This window comes from Melopsittacus undulatus, chromosome 16 (genome assembly GCF_012275295.1).
Source record: "Melopsittacus undulatus isolate bMelUnd1 chromosome 16, bMelUnd1.mat.Z, whole genome shotgun sequence".
Taxonomy (NCBI): Eukaryota; Metazoa; Chordata; class Aves; order Psittaciformes; family Psittaculidae; genus Melopsittacus; species Melopsittacus undulatus.
The window spans coordinates 702,578-721,597 of NC_047542.1; the positions used below are offsets into that span (position 1 = coordinate 702,578).

The following is a 19,020-nucleotide window of genomic DNA, read 5'->3' on the forward strand; positions in this document are numbered from 1 at the left end:
ACCCAGGAGCCCAGCAAAGGCTGCGGGGAGCAGCACGGCCACGCTGAGCATCCGAACACGCTCCACTCGGGAATGCCAGGCCGGAAAAGCTGCTTTGTAAATGTACTGTTGATCCGGAGCTCTGAGCTCCTGTCCCAACGTCCTCAGCCAGCCTGTGCCAGCAGCCCCAAAGCTGCACCACCTTCAGCACGATGACTGCTCAGGAAATCACCCTGCAATGTTCATCACTTGCTGTTTGCCTTCACAAGCGGAGCAGGAAGCAAAGATCCCTGCCCCCCGGTTACTGAACTTCCCCCATCACTAAGAAGGGAGCCGATGGGGGAGCAGGCCCTCACCTCCAGCCACAGAACTGCTTGTGAAGGGGATTCTGGAGCAGCTTTCCAACCCCAACCTCTGCACAGCCCCCAAAGCATCTCACAGGCTCCAGGAAGAGATCCCCTCCCTCATCCCCCATGCTGCTTTATGAGCAGGGCTGTTCCTCTCCCTTTGCAGGAACCGGCCACATGTTCTCCATCTGGGAGCAGATGCCCACGAGCCAATAAGCTCCGCTTGGAAAACTCATTGCAAATAGCACAAAGTCTCTGAGCACTCTGCAGCCCGGGGCCGGATGATGCCTGTGAATGCTCCGGCAGCACCGGGACACGTCTGGCACAGCCCAGACAACCACAGCCCAAAGGGCTCACAGAGATGAACATGAGATGGCTGAAGGTGCTGCTGCCTCTTCCAGATGGCGGTTGGGAATGGGGACTGTCAGGCTTGGAGCAGCTGCTCCAGGGGAAGGTGTCCCTGCCCCTGGCAGGGGTTGGAGCTGGAGGAGCTTTAAGTTCATGACTGTCTGAACCCCCCCGCTGCAGAGCAGGTCTGGGTTTTGCCCTGGGTGCTGCTGTTCCCTGGGATGCAGACAGCTTTTGGGGGCATTTAACCAATTGACAGTGGGAGACAGGAGTCCAGGCAGCGACAGAGGCACCCACAAACACCGCAGGGTGAGCACCCAAACATGCAGATGATCTGTGAGGCCCCGGCTACCTACAGCCCGAGGCACAGACTGCAGGCTGCAGCTGGGAGTCAGGCAAATGCTGCTGCTTCCCCTTGGCCAGCAGTCCCACAACACGTTCCCCAGGCCAAGCAGGATCCTATCTCCATGCCAAGGCCACATGGTTGTTACTGGGACAGAGCTCCCACCACCAGGAGCCAGCGGGTCCTTTGCACAGCAGCACCTCTGCTCCCAGAGCCCGCTCCGAGCTGCAGTGCATCACCAATCCCATAGGAAGGGTTTTGTTTGAAATGAACCCAGGGTCTCTGGCAGATGCAGGGCAGTGACCAGAGAAGCCCATGGGCTGTCCCCACTGACTCCGCATTGAGCTTCCCCTGCCCTGATCGGATGCAGCGGGATGGGAAAGGAAAATGCCAAGCACCAATACAGGCAGACTGCATTCCTCAGTTCACTCCCACCTCTGGGCCTGCAGCAGCATCACTCCCAGCAGAGCCCAGCGGCTCCCAGGATGCTGCCTGTGTCCTCCCTGATGGACTGGGGAGGACAGAAGTCCTCTTGCTTTTGCTCTGCACGCTGGGAGCCAAACAATCATGGAACAGTTTGTGTTGGAAGGGCCCTTAAAGCTCCTCCAGCTCCAACCCCCTGCCATGGGCAGGGACACCTTCCACTGGAGCAGCTGCTCCAAGCCCTGACAGTCCCCATTCCCAACCACAACCTGACACACACACACAGCAGCGCTCCCCACTCCGAGCCTGCCAAAACACCACTGCCAGCCTGGTCCAGCATGAACTCACCCCGGCAAAGCCGCCTCCAGCCTCTGAACCATCAAGGCTGGGATAAGCCTCAGGATGTGGGAACTGGCTGGGGAGGGATGCGCCTGCCCCATGGAGTGGCCCCCGCACGTTTCCTGCCAGCCCAGGCTCACCTCGGGGAGCTCCCAGTGCAATCAATGCGAATTAGCCACTATCTGTTATCCACTTGTTTGCATCAGCTTGGAAATATAATGCCAAGGCAGAGATAAAGCAAACTGGAAACACCCTGACAGCATCAAACGCTTCCAGCCCCAGGGGTTTGTTAAAGAGATGAGTTTCAACATTGCAGGTCTCAGCCCGTACAGCAGGTTCCTTTGCCTTGCTCCCCAAGCACATCCCTCCCTGCCAGTGCCCACAGCTCCCCAGACACTGGCTACGAAAGGAAAGGACTGCTCCCCATGAAGTGGGCTTTACAGAGCCCACACTTAAAGGGGTCTGCACCATGCTCCCCAAAAAGATCAGTAGCATCCTGCCAAGGGCAGGGCCATGGAGCTGTGCCATGAGAAGCCAGCTCACCCCCAGCATAGAAAAAACACCAGGGTAAAGCCTTTTCCATAGAATCCCAGCCTGGTTTGGGTTGGAAAGGACCTTAAAGCTCCTCCAGCTCCAACCCCTGCCACGGGCAGGGACCCCTTCCACTGGAGCAGCTGCTCCAAGCCCCTGTGTCCAACCTGGCCTTGAGCACTGCCAGGGATGGGGCAGCCACAGCTGCTCTGGGCACCCTGTGCCAGCGCCTCAGCACCCTCCCAGGGAACAGCTTCTGCCTAAGAGCTCAGCTCAGTCTCCCTCTGCCACAACCAAGCCATTCCCTACCCCGACACGCAGGAAGCAGGAGGCAACAATGCTGCGCATGGGCAAGGGATGTGTGATTCCGAGTGCCTCATCAGGGAGTTATTCTCAGTCCGTGGCGATGCTGAAACCTCACAGGGCTATAAATAACCAGCCACGGAGCTGTACCTGGGCTACGGCTTGGAGCGTGCTCCACGCCTGCTCAGCCAGGATCCATCCTTCCAGGGCACTGGGCAGAAGAGGTTCCCATCCCGCAGCTGAGCCCCTGGTGCAGGACCTGCTCCGCACACCTCTGTCCATGCAGCACCCCTTGGGAGCACACGCTGAGCTGGCCCCTGCGCAGGGGACACGAGGGTCTCCAGCCATGGAGCCTGGGGCCAGGATAAGCTCCTGCCCAGCCATGCCATGCTGGTGCTGAGCTCCCCTGCACAGGTTCCAGCAGGGAGGTGAGTCCCAGCCCTTCCCGAATTAATGGCACACACACAACTGCCTCGATCGGACAAGCAGCAGGAGGAATGAAGGAACAAAAGGTGGCAGGAAGGGATCAGAGGGAAGCCGAGCGGATCAGTGGGCACGCCGGGCACGGCTCCTCAGTGTCACACCCGCCCTGCCACAGGCACATCTCCATGTGCACAGCTCCTCATCTCAGCCCTGCAATGCAGCATCTTCTGCCTTCCCAGCTCCGCGCCGCTTGGCTCCTGGCTCCGAGCTGCAATGCAGCAGCTTGAGAGCCCCTCTCGCTCCTCGCCCCTCCATGAGGCAGGGCCGAGCCCTGCTCAGGCTCTGCCATCCCCAGCTCAATGCTTCCCAGCCCCAGAACCACCAATCCCTCCCGTGGCTCCCTCTTGAGCACCGCTGGATGCGCCCGGAGGAGGATGCGGCTCTGCAGGGCAGGGGACAGGGCAGGACCGCACCATGTCCCACCTCCCACATCTCACATGAGACCCCCTCAAGGCATTGAAACCCGAAGAGGACCGGGACTGAGGCACCCCTGAGGGATGGAGCCATCCCTGCTCCACCCAGTGCAGGGATGCAGACTCAGCAGCCTCACCCCTGGGCTCTAACGGCAGTGCCACCGTCACCAGAGACAGGGCACACACTGGGACACTGCTGCCACCACACACACGGAGCACCAAACACTATGCGTGTGGTGGCACAAAGGATGCTCTGGACTGGACAAGGGGTGAGCTCTTAACCTAAAGGGACACAAGAGGGTGATGGCACAGGGGGCTCGTGCTGTGGGCACAGGGACACGTGTGACAGCACGAGAAGCCAAAGATACAGAGCCAGGGATAGGGGCATCAAGCAGGAACTCTCCAGAAGGATCCAGAACTGCCATCAGCTCCCCGAGTGCCATCCGAGTGGGAAGCACACTGCTCCCGAGGCACCCAGAACAGAGCAAACCACCCAAGGAGGGACATGGCCCAGGCCCCACCATGGTCACATCCCACCAGCAGACCCCTACAGCCCTTGCAGAGCTGCACAGAAGTTCACATCCAGGTACATGTGTTCCCAGTGGACAAATGTTGGACGTGGGAGCAAGGCAGAGGCAGTAACCATCTGACCAGGGTTTTCAGGCTCCTTGGGGCAGGATTCTGTTTCAGCAGATCAGCCCCAGTACTTCTGCCTTCAAGTGTTTGCTCTGCTGCTTTCTTATGGGCAGCTTTTAAAGCCAAACGCAGGTTATCTGGGGGTTTAGCACTGCCATTATCATCAGGCACATACCAAAGGGATGCAGCAGAAAGCTCTGGGGTCCAGATCTTCTCCCCATTCCCTGCTGCCATCTCAGCCAGCAGGAGACCTCTGCATCTCCCTGCCTGGAGCAGGATGGAAGCTGCAACCCAACCACCACCTCTCCCCCTTTCTCCTCAAACACACGAGTCCGTATCTGCTACCAGAAGGAAACAAATCCCCACCCCAAGGACCTCATCACACAGGAGCCTTAAGAGAGGAACAACATCAGTGTGACAGTGGCACCAGGACAGCCACACCGCTTCACAAGGCAGTAACCCCCCCTTGTCACCAGGATGAGCTGCTTGGTGTCCAACCTCCCCATGGTCTCCTGCCCTGGCTGCAATGGGCCCGTTAGCACTTGATTACACAGCCAGTGGGGCAGAGGCAGGAACACCGTGGGGCAGAGGAGCTCCTTTTAATCCCATGCCATACATTTGGCCAGCAGGAAGGTTCCTCCTTGGGGCCACCTCAACCAGAGCCAGGGACATGCCAGACACCATCCATGTGGTTTCTTTCCTAAGCCGACCACAGCTGGATGCAATGGGAAGCTCCAACCCTTCAAGGAGCCCATCTGCAGGCACTGGCCCCTGGGCTCTGCTGGGTGCAGAGGTTCCTGCAGGGAGCGCTTTGGGGAACACCATCCCAGCGGGATCACCCATGTGTTCCAGCCCATGCACCACCTGCACCTCCTCACTGATGTGAATCAGCACCCACTCAAGAGGCACCAAATACAGCAAGAGTTGGCCAAGGAATTGGCTGTAGAAGAGGCTGCAGGACCCCGAGGTGCTCTGGGAGCTCTAGGGAAGGGCAGGAATGCTGCCGGCACCATGCCAAGCTGTGCCACGAGCTCCTGCCTTCCACCCTCCATCCCATGGCTGGGCGCTGGGGTAATGAGCAGCCCCAGCTGCCAGCAAGCCCTGATGAGAAGCCTCAGTCTTTGCTTGATGTGCAATGTGTAATTTGGACGATGGAAATAGCCTCTACAAAGCACAGGCAGTGGCTGCGTGCCACTGACCTCTCCTGTCCTGAGCACGCTGCTCTGATGTAAGTGTGGTTACATCTCCAGCAGCTCTACAAAGGCTTCGGTGCCATCAAACAGATGACACAGAGGCAGCATTCGGCCACCACTAAATGAACTGTATTTTGGGCCAGCAGAGGCTTGGGGATGCTCCTGGCACGAGGTGGGGATGAGAACTCAGGTGTGGAGATCAAAGACATGCCAAGGTCTCCACAAGCCACGGTGCCCAGTGCAGCAGGAAGCTTGGGTTAGGCTCTGGCTGTTCAATATAGGCCAACAGTTGAAGGACAAGAGGACGAGCAGATGCCAAAAGGCTCTGCAGATCCCAGCCCAAACCGAGCTCGTGGGTCTCCTCGTGCCGCTCTGGGGCCGGTGCTCCAGCAGACATGGGCAAACAGCTCAGGATCACGTTCCTTTTGCCAAAGGAACCCAAGAAAACAGCAGAGAAACCTCCCCTCCCTCCCAAGCACCTGCTGAAGCAACCAAGCTCCTGTCCTGGCCCGACCCACCAGCCCTGGCAGGGCTTGAAGCCCACTCTCATGAGCAGAGGGATCCTGTCTTTTCCGGGTCCATCCCCACTGCAGGAATAACCTCTCCCTGCAGGAATCAGGTTGTGGAAGGCACCATCACCCCCAGTGAAGGTTTCGTCTGCCTGGATCACACCAGAGCACAAGTAAAGGGATCAGGAGCAGAAGCTCATTGAGTGCAGAGCCCCAGGCACGGTCCTGCTGCCAGCATGCATGAAGTGATGGAGCCACCACTGCTCGCTCTTCCACACATCCCCACACTCCTGTTGGCATCCCCACCACACCGGCTGCCAAGGACACGCCAGGTCATGGGTGGCTTGGGGAGGGAGGTTATGACTCAACAGCACAGCTCTGATGGACGCCAGCAGCACGGCCCCATGGAAGGAAAGCAAGGTCTCTGCAGGGTTAAGGTCCTGCCCTGTCCACCCCAGGCATTGTCCCCACCAGACCAGCCCTGGGGCTGCTCCACAGGATGCTTGGCAGCCCTCACATCATGGACAATCGCCTGTTTCAGCACATACACAGAGCAGGGGGAGCAGAGCACAGACCCAGCAGAATGTGGACCTCACAGGCCAGCTGACCAAGCCTTCAGATACAAGTGGAGTCCAAAGGGATGCTCCCAATGTCAAGGGCAGCCCTGGGGCCCTGAAGCAGGCTCTGAGGAAGACAGAAGCAAGGCAACCACCACAGAAACAAAGCAGGTACTGGGGACACTTCCACAACCTATGGTCTTCCTTGGTGGGGGCACAAAGCCCTGTCCTGCTGGCAGCATCCCTGGTACCACCACAGCAGTAGGGCTGAGCATGGATGTCCATGAGACCCCACTGCTGCGTGTCCAGCCTGTTCTTGCTCCCTGCCCACCCAGCTCACCCTGGGGCTGCCCATGAGCTGCTCGTAAAGCCCTGAGATGCTCCAGCAGCTGCCAGATCCCTTCCAGGATGAGGATGGGACTGGGTGAGCAGGAGCCTGCTGACCCCAGGGCTGAGGGTGATGCTCTGGGAGGCTCCATGCCCACATACCAGCACTGGAGGCAGGGGCTGTGCCAACCCAAAGGTTCCTATGTGTGCAGCAGGGAAGCAGCCTCAGCAGGCACAGCTTTACAGGTACCTCCCCTGGGCTCCTTACCCCACCTCCCAAACCTGCCCCACAGCCCCAGCCGGGGTGAATCCCCCCCCTTCTCCCCACAGCTGAGCTCTGCTCTGGTGCAGCCAGGAGAACACACCTCGAGTCAGCTCTCTAAGCACCACAGAAGCTCCTGGACTCCCAAAAGGCAGGGAATCTGAAGGACAGGACACAGCAGGACCCCCAGCCCTGCCTATACCACTGCTCTCTCCCCACCACCACCAAGCAGGGCTTTAAACCCGGCCAGCTCAGGCACTAATGGCTGTGCAGAGGCCATTTGCCACCTTCTCACACCAGTTTGTGAGACGGAACAGAGCTCGCTGGAGCCCCGAGCCCCCAGCAGTCCCTGCCCAGCCAAACCCACAGGCACTGCAATTGGGATGCGGGGGGAGAAGAGGCTTCAGCAGGACACAGAGGGCTCCCGAGGCTGCCACGGGTTCCTAGAGATCAGCACGAGGGAAACACGAGGGCTCGACGTGCCAGTACCAAGACCCAGCACCATGCGCCATGACTGGGGCAGTGGGTCCCCGGAGCAAGGGCATGGCCAGCGCCGGAGGCAGTGCTCAGTGCTCCCATGGAACCCCCCCATGCACAAACGTGTGGCTCAAGGATCAAACCCCCCCAGGGCAGCAAGATGCTGGCGGCCACAGGCTGAAACCAGCTCAAGCAGCATCCTTGGAGAACCTTCCTCAGCCCAAGGCACTGGAGAAGCTCTGGATCTGAAGCCTCCTGCCCAAAGCACAGCCCCTACACACAGCCCCTCCACCGCAGCCTCCCCGCGGGGGCAGCCACGCCGACGGCAACGGTGGGGAGCGGCGGAGGCACCTCCATTGTGTTTGGTGGGGCATCGGGACCAGGATGACCAGACACATGTGCGGGAGGACGAGCTCCCCACCTCCTGCCATTGCTCCTCGTGAGCAGGCTGGAGACAAGGCCAGAGGTGGACGTGAGCATCCCTCCTCCTCTCCCCCCGGGGGTGCCAGGACCACCCCCGCCCCCCCCCCGCCCCCCCGACGCCTCTCGCAGCACTCACCCAACATCTGGCTGAAGAGGAGCTGCTCCAGGTCGCCCAGCACCGTGACCACCAGCTCGGGGTCCACCTTCAGGTACGGCTTCTCCTCGGCGGCCGCCGCCACCGCCGGCCCCTTCCCTCCCAGCAGCTCATCATCGCACTTGCCACCGCCCGCCTCGGGGGCCTTGCTCAGGGGCTTCACCTCCGCGTAGGGCCCGCGGGGGATGCGGCTCGGTTTACCGGCGGCCGGGGGCTTGCTGGGGCCGGTGGGGCGCGGCGATAGCAGCGAGTGCTCGGACCGGGACAAGCTCCGCGACATGGCGGGCGCATCCCGGCCCCGGGGACCGCCGCCGCCCCGGCCGCCCCCCGCCGCCGCCGCCGCCGCCCCCGGTGCGGCCGCCTTGGCCATGTCGTCGCTCCAGCGGGGCTCGTAGAGCTGCCGCTTCTTCTCGGCGTCGGTGAGGAAGGCCAGGTTGGTGAGCGACTTCTGCTTGCGCAGGTTGGAGCCGGCCGGCAGCCGCCCCTCCGCGCTGCTCGCCTTGAAGACGCGCAGCTCCGCTCCCCGCGGCCCCGCCGGTGCCGCCGCCGGTGCCGCCGCCGCCTTCGCCCGCTTCGGCATCACCGAGCCGCCGTCGGGACCCCGCCGGTAGCCGCGTTCCTCCTCGCCCAGCTCCACGTCGGGAAGGTTCTTGAGGTTGCTCCCCAGCATCCCCGCGCTGCAACCATTTAACCCACCGGCTGCTGCTGCCGCACCGAGGGCACCGGGCGAGACAAGAGACAGAAGCGCCGTTAGCGCCCGCCCCACCGGGGCGGAGCGGAACGGGGAGGAGATGGGGGGGGGGGTGATGGGGAGCGGCGGAGCCCCCCCCTCACCGCTGCGCCGCCAGCGGGACACTGCGAACCAGCGGAATGTCGGGGGCAAACAAAAAGCGCCCGCCCTCCTCCTCCTCCGCGCGCGCCCCCGCCTCGCCCCGCCCCCTGCCCGCGCCCGCGGGGACGCGCAGGGCCGAGCACGCGAGGGGAGGGGAGGGGAGTGACCGAGCAGAGCCCCGATGGGGGGGGGGGGGGGAGGGAGAATGGGGACAAAACTTCACCGTTTCACCCCAAACGGCGCTGGAAGGGGCGGCCCCGGGACCCCACCCCCAGCGGGGCCCCTCCGGGATGGGGGGGGCTGAGGGGGAGCGGGGTCTGGTTATCATCAGTGTTCATTAATTACCCGTCCCCCGGGAGGGGTGAATTAAGTCTATTTGGTGACCTCACGCGCGCTGCCATGGCAACCGCCGGAAAATATCGCATTAGAGCCCATCACCGTGCTGCCGGGATGGGGAGAGGGCAGGGCGGGGGGGGGGGGGGGTGAGCCCCCAGCACAGCCCCCAGCGAGGGGGGGGAGTCGGGGTCCAGCCCGTGGTGGTGCTGAAGAGCCCCGAAATGCCCCGGCCCGGGATGGGACAGCAAAGGGTGGCCAAAGCCCCTGGTGTTCCCATTGCCGCGAGGGGGTGGGTGCAGGAGCTGCACCCCGAAGCCGCTGTCAGCTTGCGGGGTTATCACGGCTATGGCCTGGGTGTAGGGCCCACTGCGGGGGCCGTGTCATGGACCCCTGGGACCTCCCGGTGTTCCCCGTCCCCTCCAGGCCCGCGGGAGGTGTGGAGCCAAGGGAAAGGATCCGGCCCCTTCCCCAGCCCCGCGGCTCTGACCGACTTCTGTCCCTTCGCATCACGCAGCGAAGCTCCCGGCTCCTTTCCTTCCCCTTCCCTGCACATCCCTGGAGCATCCCACCATCCTCCGCTGCCGCTGCCCTGGCAACCGCCGCCCGGCATCTCCCCCAGCAGCCGCCCCCCAAACCCTGCCCCAGAGCAGGCGCCGTCGGGGACCGGGTTGTCCCCAGCACCGCAGTGGGGAGCTCGCACTGGGCTCCCGACAACGGGGGTGTCCCCGCCGTGGGTGTGGGGAGCCAGCGGCACCCGCCTCCACCCGGCTCCACGCCAGCTCCTTGGAAATGGGTCATTCCTGGAGCTCGCCTGGAAACTGGGAAGAGGGAGGAAAGGAGCCAAAGCAGAGCCATGTCCTGGCGGCGCCACTGGAGGGGACAGTTCGTTTGTGCTGGACCATGGGGGATGCTGGACCATGGGGGATGCTGAGCCATGGGGGATGCTGGACCATGGGGGATGCTGGACCATGGGGGATGCTGGACCATGGGGGATGCCAAGGTGGCTCCTGCACCTGGGTTTGGCCACGCCGCTGGTTGTAGGGTTTTGGCCATGGGAGACCCTGGATACAGCAGCTGCAGCAATGTCATTCCCAGGGAAATTGAGGCACATCTTATGTGGGGGTCTCCCCTCGGATCCCCTTCCAGCACGTGCCCGCAGGGGGCTGAGCTCCCCACGACCCCCGCAGGACCCTCCTCATCCCCAGCAAACCCCCCTGGACTCACTCGGGCCTCCGGGTTTGGGGTCGGGGTCAGGTCCAGGGCACTCGTCACCCTCCCGGTGCTCCTGCAGCCTGGGGGCAGAGTGGGGTCAGGGTGGGGGAGCAGGGGCACATCGCGGGGTGCAGCCGGCTGGGGACCCCCAGGAGATGGGAATGCGGTGCCTTGGGCTCTGCCAGGGTATGAGGACACTGGCAAGGGTTGTTCCGGCGCACTCCATTGCCCACTGAACCCATCTCCTGCCCCACACCTGCTGCCATGGTGCCCCAAGAACCCCCAGCACCCCAAACCCAGTTGGTTCCCTCCCTCCTAGAGCCCCCAGACCCAACCCCACTATTCCCCATGACCACCCCCACCATGTCACCTGCCTCCCCATGTCCCCCTGTCCCCATCAGCCCCATCCCCAGGGACTCACCGGTACTGGAAGGGTGCCACGGTGGCAGTGACAGGGTGATTGTGTGGGGTACCCGAGGAGAAGGTGATGGCCCCCGACCCAAATACAGGACCCCTGCCCTGTGAGCTGCTGTGGGGCTCATCCCCCATCCCTGCCATGGTCACCCCACTGCCCTTCCCAGGGCCGCCCCCCAACTTCCCCCCAGCCCTGCCCTGTGCTGGGGAAGCTTTGGGCAGCTCAGGGGGCTCCCTTGCCCTGCCTGCCCCTCTCCTCCCACTGCCCCCTGCTTCTGGCCACTTCCCGGGGGGCACCAGAGGTTTTGCTGGGACCTTCTGCCCCCCACGGTGGGGGACACTGGGGCTGCCCCCACTGCCCTCAGCAGCTCTGCCTTTGGGCTTGAGGGTCCTGGGGCCGGGGGGTGGCTGGGGGGACAGAGCCCTGGGGGACACGGGGGGCCCCGTGGTGCTGGGGGGGGCCGCAGTGTGTGGTTTGCCGTGGGCCATAGCACGGGGCACCGGGATGGCGGAGGTGAAGTGGCTGCGGGCGGCAGGGTTGACGTTGGCTGTCCCGTTCATCCTGGTGCTGTGAGGCTGTGGGGGGAGAGCAGGGATGAGCAGGGTGAGCGGTGGCCATGGGGGCACCCACATCCCCCCAGACACAGCAGACCCTGGTCCTGGCCCCTGCTGACTGAGGTGCTCAATGGCCTCATCCTCGAGGAGGCTGCTGCACCCCATAGATGGAGGGCACACGCGATGTCCCCCCCACACAGATCCCCATGGCACTTGTGACATCCTCCCCCATGGACCCTGTGCAGTCCCATCCCAGGTCCCTGCAGGAAGGCCGCATGGCACAGAGCCTCAGCAGATTGGGCTGCAGCACAGGCAGGATGGGCTCCTCTTAGCCACCCAAAACCTTCTCCTTGTCCTTAGAACCATCTCCTGGTCCAACGAGACCATGTCCCAGACACCTGAGACCATCTCCTGGCCATAGAATCACAGAATCCCAGCCTGGTTTGGGTTGGAAAGGACCTTAACATCATCCAGTTCTGACCCCTGCCATGGGCAGGGACACCTCACACTAAACCAGAGAAGTTGTGAATGCTCCATCCCTGGCAGTGTTCAAGGCCAGGTTGGACAGAGCCTTGAGTGCCATGGTTTAGTGTGAGGTGTCCCTGCCCATGGCAGGGGTTGGAACTGGATGATGTTAAGGTCCTTTCCAACCTAAGCCATTCTATGGGTCTATGATTCTTCTTCTGAGTTCCTCATCTGCCTCTGGATTGATTCCTGTCCCATTTGAGCTCTGCCCCTGCAGCAGCAGGGGAGCACCACGTCACCTGCACCGCTTTGCCTGGCTAAAGCAGGTTACAGCCTGACCTACATAGACACAGGCAGCTCCTCTGCAATTAGATCCAAAGAGAAACAACTTTCTCCTTTAATGCCACTGGGTGCAGAGCTCTGTGTGCCCAGAGCAGCTCTTGGGAACCAGCTGCTGCCATCACCAAGGGATGGGAGCACCAGGACTTTGCCCCAGATGCTTCAGCTTTGTCCCCTGCCAGGTACCAGAATATACACACAAGGTGTATGAGCTCCAGATTCAGGCCCAAAGCACCGAGCCAACAGCTACCCAGTGCTGAACTCCAGTTTTCCTTGAGTTGAAGACCTTTAAGCCCAGAGATGAGGTGGTTTCAGATCCCTTCAGCTGATTCCTCCACAAAGACATGGGTGTTCACACTGAAGGAAAACGAAACAGCCTTGGCTGAGCGTGTCCTTCATCCCAGGGCAAGCACAACCCAGTACATCCCTGCAGGCATCTCTTTCAAAGAGGCATCTGTTGTGCTTGGAGCTCAAGCTATGTCCTCATCCCAGTGTCCACATGCATCCCTCATGTGAGACTTCAGCAGCCAGAAATGGATACAGGGGCCTGGAGTCTCATTTCATGTCCCCATTTCCTATGTGAGGGGGTCACTGAAGCATCCCCAGCATTGAAACAGATGCACTTTGGAGCCATCCATCACCTGAGCGAGCACGTGTGATGGATGCCTCAGAGGGATCCAGCCCCCATGGTCTCAAGAGAACAGCCCATGGCTCAGCAGCATTTCACTGCTCCTGAAACGCTTCAGGGTGACTTCTATAAACCAGATTAAATTTGCTTCTCTCTTATCTCTTGCAGTTTATGGATCCCAGATGGGGATGGAGCTGCCCTGTACCGCCGGGGAGAACTGTGCCAGGAGCCAGAGCACGACCGCTTGGTGATGCACAAAGGCACGAAACCCACAGCCTCTGCTGGCATCCTTCGTGCCTCAGTTTCCCCACCCTGCTCGGGCTGAGGGAGCCGAAACCAGGCTGGGAAACAGGGATAAAGGAAGACGGACTCTGCAGAGCAGCTCCATGAATGTGGAGCCCCCCCTGAGACCGGCAGCAGAGGAGTGCCGGGGGCTGCAGCAGAGCCGGGTGAGGAGCTGAGCCCATCCCGGTGCCCCTCGAAGCAGCCCTGTGCTCCTTGCCTTGGGACTGGCTCCAGCACTGCCGCCTCCCCGGCACGCTCGGAAGAGGGACAAAGAAAAGGCTCCTTGTGGCACAAGGGACATCGAACTTCCCTAAGAGAAACAGAGGGAGCGGGGGCAGAGCGGAGCCTTCCGAGGAGAACAAGCTCCTGATTCAGCCACCAGCTCCATCCCTCCGGCCCCGCTGCCCTGGCCGGGACCTGGCCAGCCCATGGGACACTGCCAGTGCCTGGGACATCGCCACCGCCACAGCGCTGAGCCCTGGGTGGGCTCCTTCCTTCTCCGGAGGGGCAGGCTCCATGGTTGATGCAGGCGGGGGTAAGGGGGGCCCGGGCAGCGCTGCTCTGTGGGGCTGCTTCCCCACAGCTCCATGCTGGGAGATGAGCTCCGGAATGGGGCAGGAGGATGGAAACCGCCTGTGGTAGGAGCAGAGATGCGCAGCACCGCTCTCTGCTCCACAGCAATCCCATTATGCACTTAATCCACGCCAATACAACCTTGCTCCGAGCAGCTCTCAGCGCACCGACTGCAGCAGCTCCTGCCCCCAACAGCCCCACAGACAGCACTGAAACCAAACTGTGCCCGGGATGGGCTTTGCAGGGCACAAATCCTGCTGGGACAGAGCCAGGAGCTGCGCCAGGATCTATGCGAGGGGCTGTGCAAGGAGCCCCGGTGCCGAAGTCCTCTCTGTGGCCACACCGCCCGGGGATGTCCCGGCTCCCTGTGGCAGGGGCATCCGGTGCCTGGGGTCCCCACGGTCCCTCCAGCCCCTCACGGAGCTCGCACCCCAACCGGGGCTGAGCACGGCGGCTCTGACCCTCCCTGGGGCAGCGAAGGGGGCACCGGGGGACCGGGGGCACCCCCGGGCCCTGCCCGCTGGGGTCCGCGGTGATGGGTGCCGGGGTGCGGGGGGGCAGAGGGGGAGCCCGTTCAGGAGGCACCGGTGCTGGACAGCTCCGCCCCCGGCCATGCCGAGGGGGACACGGGAGCCACCGGTCACCGCGGAGCCCGGGGTGGCCTCACAGACCCACAGCTGTGGGGGAAGAGACCTCAAAGCTCCTCCAGCTCCAACCCCTGCCACGGGCAGGGACCCCTTCCACTGGAGCAGCTGCTCCAAGCCCCTGTGTCCAACCTGGCCTTGAGCACTGCCAGGGATGGGGCAGCCACAGCTTCTCTGGGCACCCTGTGCCAGCGCCTCAGCACCCTCACAGGGAACAGCTTCTGCCTCAGAGGTCAGCTCAGTCTCCCCTCTCTTGGGCAGGTTCAAGCCATTCCCCCTTGTTTCAGCATCCAGCACTGTGGCAAAAAAGCAACATTTTCCATTGCGCCTCCATCAGGCTTCAAACCCTCCCCAAATCTGCCCCAAACCTTCCCCAAACCTCTGTGACTCCACGGGGCTCAGGATCCCCCCGCCCCTTGTCCCGGCTGGACCGAGCCCTTGGCCAGAGGCCATCCCGCAGCCGCGGTGCAGGCACTGGGACACCCGGGTAAGCTTCCGCTTCGTCCCGAACCCGATTGCATCATTCATTGAGCTCCCGCATCACGGACCTGCCCTTTGCTCCCGGAGTTCGGAGCAGGAGCAGATGTCGCAGCATCTGCGATCGCCGGCACCGCATGGAACCGATCCCCGGTCCTGAGCCCTCGATCGGGGACCCCCCGGCCGAACGCATCACCTCAGCGGATGCTGCTGCAGCCGTGTGCGGTGGTGCTCGGGGGGGAGCTGGGCTTGACCTCCCATCCCAGCATGCACGGATGAGCCCCCCGCTGCCTGTCCCTCCTCCCAGCACTCATCTCGCCAAGCTCACGGGCAGAGCGGGGGCTTCAGGGCATCCAAAAATGCCCTTTTCCCCCCCAAATTAAGTTAAGGATCTGGAAAACGCTGCAGGGGGTGCGGGGTGGGGCCACAGCAAAGGGGCCACAGCAGGAGCCTGAATCCCAAGAGCAGAGCCACTGAGCTCCAGGTTGGGGCTGAATCTGCTCCGGGCAATGAATCAGGTGAGGGAAAATCAACTCCCAGCTGCAATTCCCAACTGACCCCCCCCCCCGTAAGGGCTATTCCCACCGCCCCTGCCAGGTCTTACCTGGGCAAATGGGATGAATCTCCCTCCTCTCAGCCCAACAATCCCTCGTACAACAAATCAGACCCTGTTCTGCATCCAGGACTCTTCCTGGCAGAGCCCCGGTAGCACCCCAGGGGGGTTCCCTTAGGACAACCGGGTATCTGCAATGGAAAGCAAAAGCCATCGGGAGCCCTTAATGGGATGAGTGGATTTTCCAGTGAGCTGCAAATCCACAGCAGCTGCTGGCAAACAGCTCCTGCTGAGGCCCTGGGGGCTGCAGTAGTGCCTGTGCCCCCCCCCCCCCCCATGGCCATCTTCCAGTGGCAGAGACCTTGGGGCTCAGCAGAACAACCCCAAGTTCGTTCCTGATGCCAACATCCCCAAAGAGCCAGGGATGGCCACTTACACCTGTGGCTGGAAGAGGCAGGCAGGGGCTGGCAATGCCATCCCGACCCCAGCACCCCCATCAGCCCCAGAGCAGGCAGCAGCTCCGGTCCCACCATCCTCGTACAGCTGAAATGGAACCTTCCACCTCCAAGGGATGCAAATAACAGAGACCGCGGGGCCATCACACCCAGAGGGGAGCCTGAGCATCCCTTTAGCGTCCCTTGAGCATCCCTCGAGCTTCCTTTGAGCATCCCTCGATCTTCCTTTGAGCATCCTTCAAGCATCCCTTGAGTATCCTGCAGCACGCAGCCCATACGAGGAAGGCAGCGCTCCGCATCCCCCCTCGCCCACCCCATGGTGCATCCTCCCCATCCAGGAGCCAGAAGGGGTGGAGGAGAATCCAGGACCCAGAGCTATGGCCTGGCCCCGGGCAGGGGGAGTTCCCGCTGCCGGTGGTGACACCGCTCAGCCGCATCCGCACAGGCTCCAAGGCCGTGTCCATTGGGAGCCGAGGATGAGGGTGGGGGGACGGGAACAAACCGACTCCTGCAGCTCCCACCTCCTCTCCCCCGTGAGAGGCAGGGAACCCGTTGGATCCATAATGGGAGGCATTAACTCGAGTGCTGGCTCCCGTCCTAAACCCACTTCCCACAGCACAGCCGAGACCTTCACAGCCCAGTTCCCACATCCTGGCAGTGAAGGGATGCCAGGACACCAGTCCCACAGCTCCCGCTGGCCCTGGGGATGGGTGGCTTGTCCCCACCTGCCCCCTCCCCATGCGATGCCTCGGAGCACCCCAACCCCTGGTGCCTGCAGGGCAGCCCCCGGGCTCCCAGCTCCATCCCCTCTGTGGCCCAATCCCGATTTAAGGAACATCCCGCAGTTTCTGTCACTTCCCATGGCAGCGGCTGGTGCCGGGGCCCCTCCCGCTGAGCATCCCCTAATCCAGGCAGTTAATCCGGTAGCAGCGCCCGATGTCCATAGCACTGCCCAGACCCATAGCACGGCCACGCAAAGCTCGTTAGAGGCCCCTTGCTAACGAGCAGGGCTCAGGCTGTGCCAGCCAAGGCAGCAGGGAAGCCACCGGAGCCTGCCCAGGATGGGGACACGGCAGGTGCCAGGTCCCAACCACCCCATCCCTGGGACACATCCCTGTCATTGAGGGGGGGACAAAGGGCTGTGGGAGGGCAGAGGGAGCTGTCCCCGGGTGCCCTCCAGGGACATCCCCACAAGGGATCCCAAGGGATCCCATCCCCATCCCATGTCCCCAGTCCCTTTGCTGGGGTCGGACCTCCCCAAGGGCAGTGAGGGGACATCCCACAGCAATGCGAGGTCAGAGTCACCGCGAGGGGCCCTGCTCCCCCCCAGCCCCGGCTCCAGCTCTCCCAGCTCCACATGGGTCACCTGCTCCCCCCCCCCCCCCATCTGCCCATGGCCTCTCCCCGTGTCCCCATCCGGGCCCAGCTCTTGTCCGGAGCGGAAACACCTTTTTCCTGTCCATGGGGCTGCAGCGCAGGGAGGGCAGCAGGAAAGAACCTCACATCTCCGAGGGTTATTTATAACCTGCGACCAGCCAGGCCGCCCCATTCCTGCCCCACGGCGTCCCCTCCTGCCCCACAGAGTCCCCTCCTGCCCCACAGAGCCCCTCCTGTGCCCCAAGCCCTGCTCCAGCCCCATCCCTGACCCCATCCCAGCCCAGTCTCTGTCCCCATTCACATCCTGTCCCATTCCCATCTCATCCCAATCCTTACCCCATCTCCATTCTTGTTCCTGTCTTCACCCCCAATTCCAGCCCCATCTCATCCCAATCCTCATCCTCATCCCTCTCCCGGTCCCCGTCCCCCTCCCCACACACCAACACTCAGCCTGCAGACCCCCTCAGCAGAAGGAGGAGGCCCAAATCCTGCCTCAGGGACATCATTCCCATCACCCAGCCCCACACTCCCCATCTCACCCCATCTCCCCCTGTTCAGGCCCACCCTGGTCCCTCAGGAGCGGGTTCCCTAGGCCGGGGATGTGCTGCATTGTGGGGAAACTGAGGCACGGAGTGGGCAGAGCAGGCAGAGCAGGCAGCTCTTGTCCACCCATGGAGGGCAGTTACTCAGCTCCAGTAAATGACTCAGCCAGGATCCGGCTCGGACAACCGGGATTTCCTGACTCAGCTTCCCCAGCCACAGAACTGTGTTTGAGGGGCTCCAACCCCCCCATGCAACAGCACAGGCACCGACACATGGGACGTGGGGATGCTCCAACACCCCAAGGGTGCTCAGGCATCCGTGCATCTGAGCATGGCCAAGCATCCCTGGGGTGTCAGAGCATCCCCCAGGGTGGCTGAGCACCCATCAGACCCCTTTGTTACCAGTGGAAACAGCACTGAAATCACAAAGTCCCCCCAGCACCCACCCATGGAGCACCCACAGGTGCCCGTGACCCTCCAGCATCTTCCCATGCTCAAAAAAGGGGTCAGACACCACGAACCGCTCTGCCTGCAGAGGGAAGATGTGGGGCAGCACGACACACGCTCCCTAGAGAGCCAGCACCCACTTCGGCCGCTGCCGTGCCTCAGTTTCCCCCTGTCACCCTTGTCACTGGGAACGCAAGCCAGGAACAGGCAGCCCCTGCTTCCACCTCCAGCTCCCCCCCCAACCCCCAGCCAAGGATGGGGGTCCAGGGGACACCGGGGGGGGCACACGGGGGTGTCCGGGGGACTCTGGGACATGGGAACGTGCAGCCGGGCCCCACTGCCGAGACAGGGTCCCCGTGGGGGGGGCACACGGGGGCTGCCCCTGCCGTCCGCCGGTGCCCATCCCTGCAGCGGCTGCCGTCACCCCCAGCGCTGCCACCGCCGCTCCCCGCAGCACCTCGGTGCCCCCCCCATCATTTGCCGTCCCCTCCCGGTTGTCCCCCCCCCATTACCCCGGTGCCGGTGCCTCCCCCCGGGGCACAGGAACCGGTCGCTGCCGCACTCACCGCTCCCTGCGCCCCGTCCCGCAGCGGCCGAGGGACCCCGGGCCGGCCCCGGGGAGGAGTCGCGCAGGCCCCGGCCCGGCCCCCGGGACACGGCCCCGCCCGGCCCCCGGTGCCGCTGCCGGGACGCGGAGCACGGGATCCCCCCCCCCCCCCATCCCGTTCCCTCCCCACGGATCCCGGCCTGGACCCTCCCGCATCCCCCTGGATGCCCCCCATGGGTTCCCCTCACCCGGCTCCCTCCCGGGGCTCCCCATGGGTATCCCAAAGGGATCC

General features: G+C 62.9%; 1 protein-coding gene across 9 annotated transcripts in view; it reads right to left on the reverse strand.

Moving 5' to 3' along the window:
• NAV1 (neuron navigator 1) overlaps positions 1-19,020 on the reverse strand; it is a 56,776-nt gene that overhangs the window by 36,277 nt on the left and 1,479 nt on the right. For 2 of the 9 annotated variants that reach the window (XM_034069877.1, XM_034069875.1), the window contains exons 1-3: positions 10,849-11,833; positions 10,440-10,507; positions 8,030-8,752 (exon numbers count right to left, since the gene is read on the reverse strand). In XM_034069877.1, the coding sequence (XP_033925768.1) occupies positions 8,030-8,752; positions 10,440-10,507; positions 10,849-11,618 (1,561 nt within the window). In that variant the 5' untranslated portion in view covers positions 11,619-11,833. Of the gene's footprint in view, positions 1-8,029; positions 8,753-10,439; positions 10,508-10,848; positions 11,836-15,411; positions 15,682-18,747; positions 18,791-19,020 lie in introns of those variants that run through there. The other 7 variants (XM_034069880.1, XM_034069881.1, XM_034069879.1 and 4 more) reach the window with 7 other exon arrangements.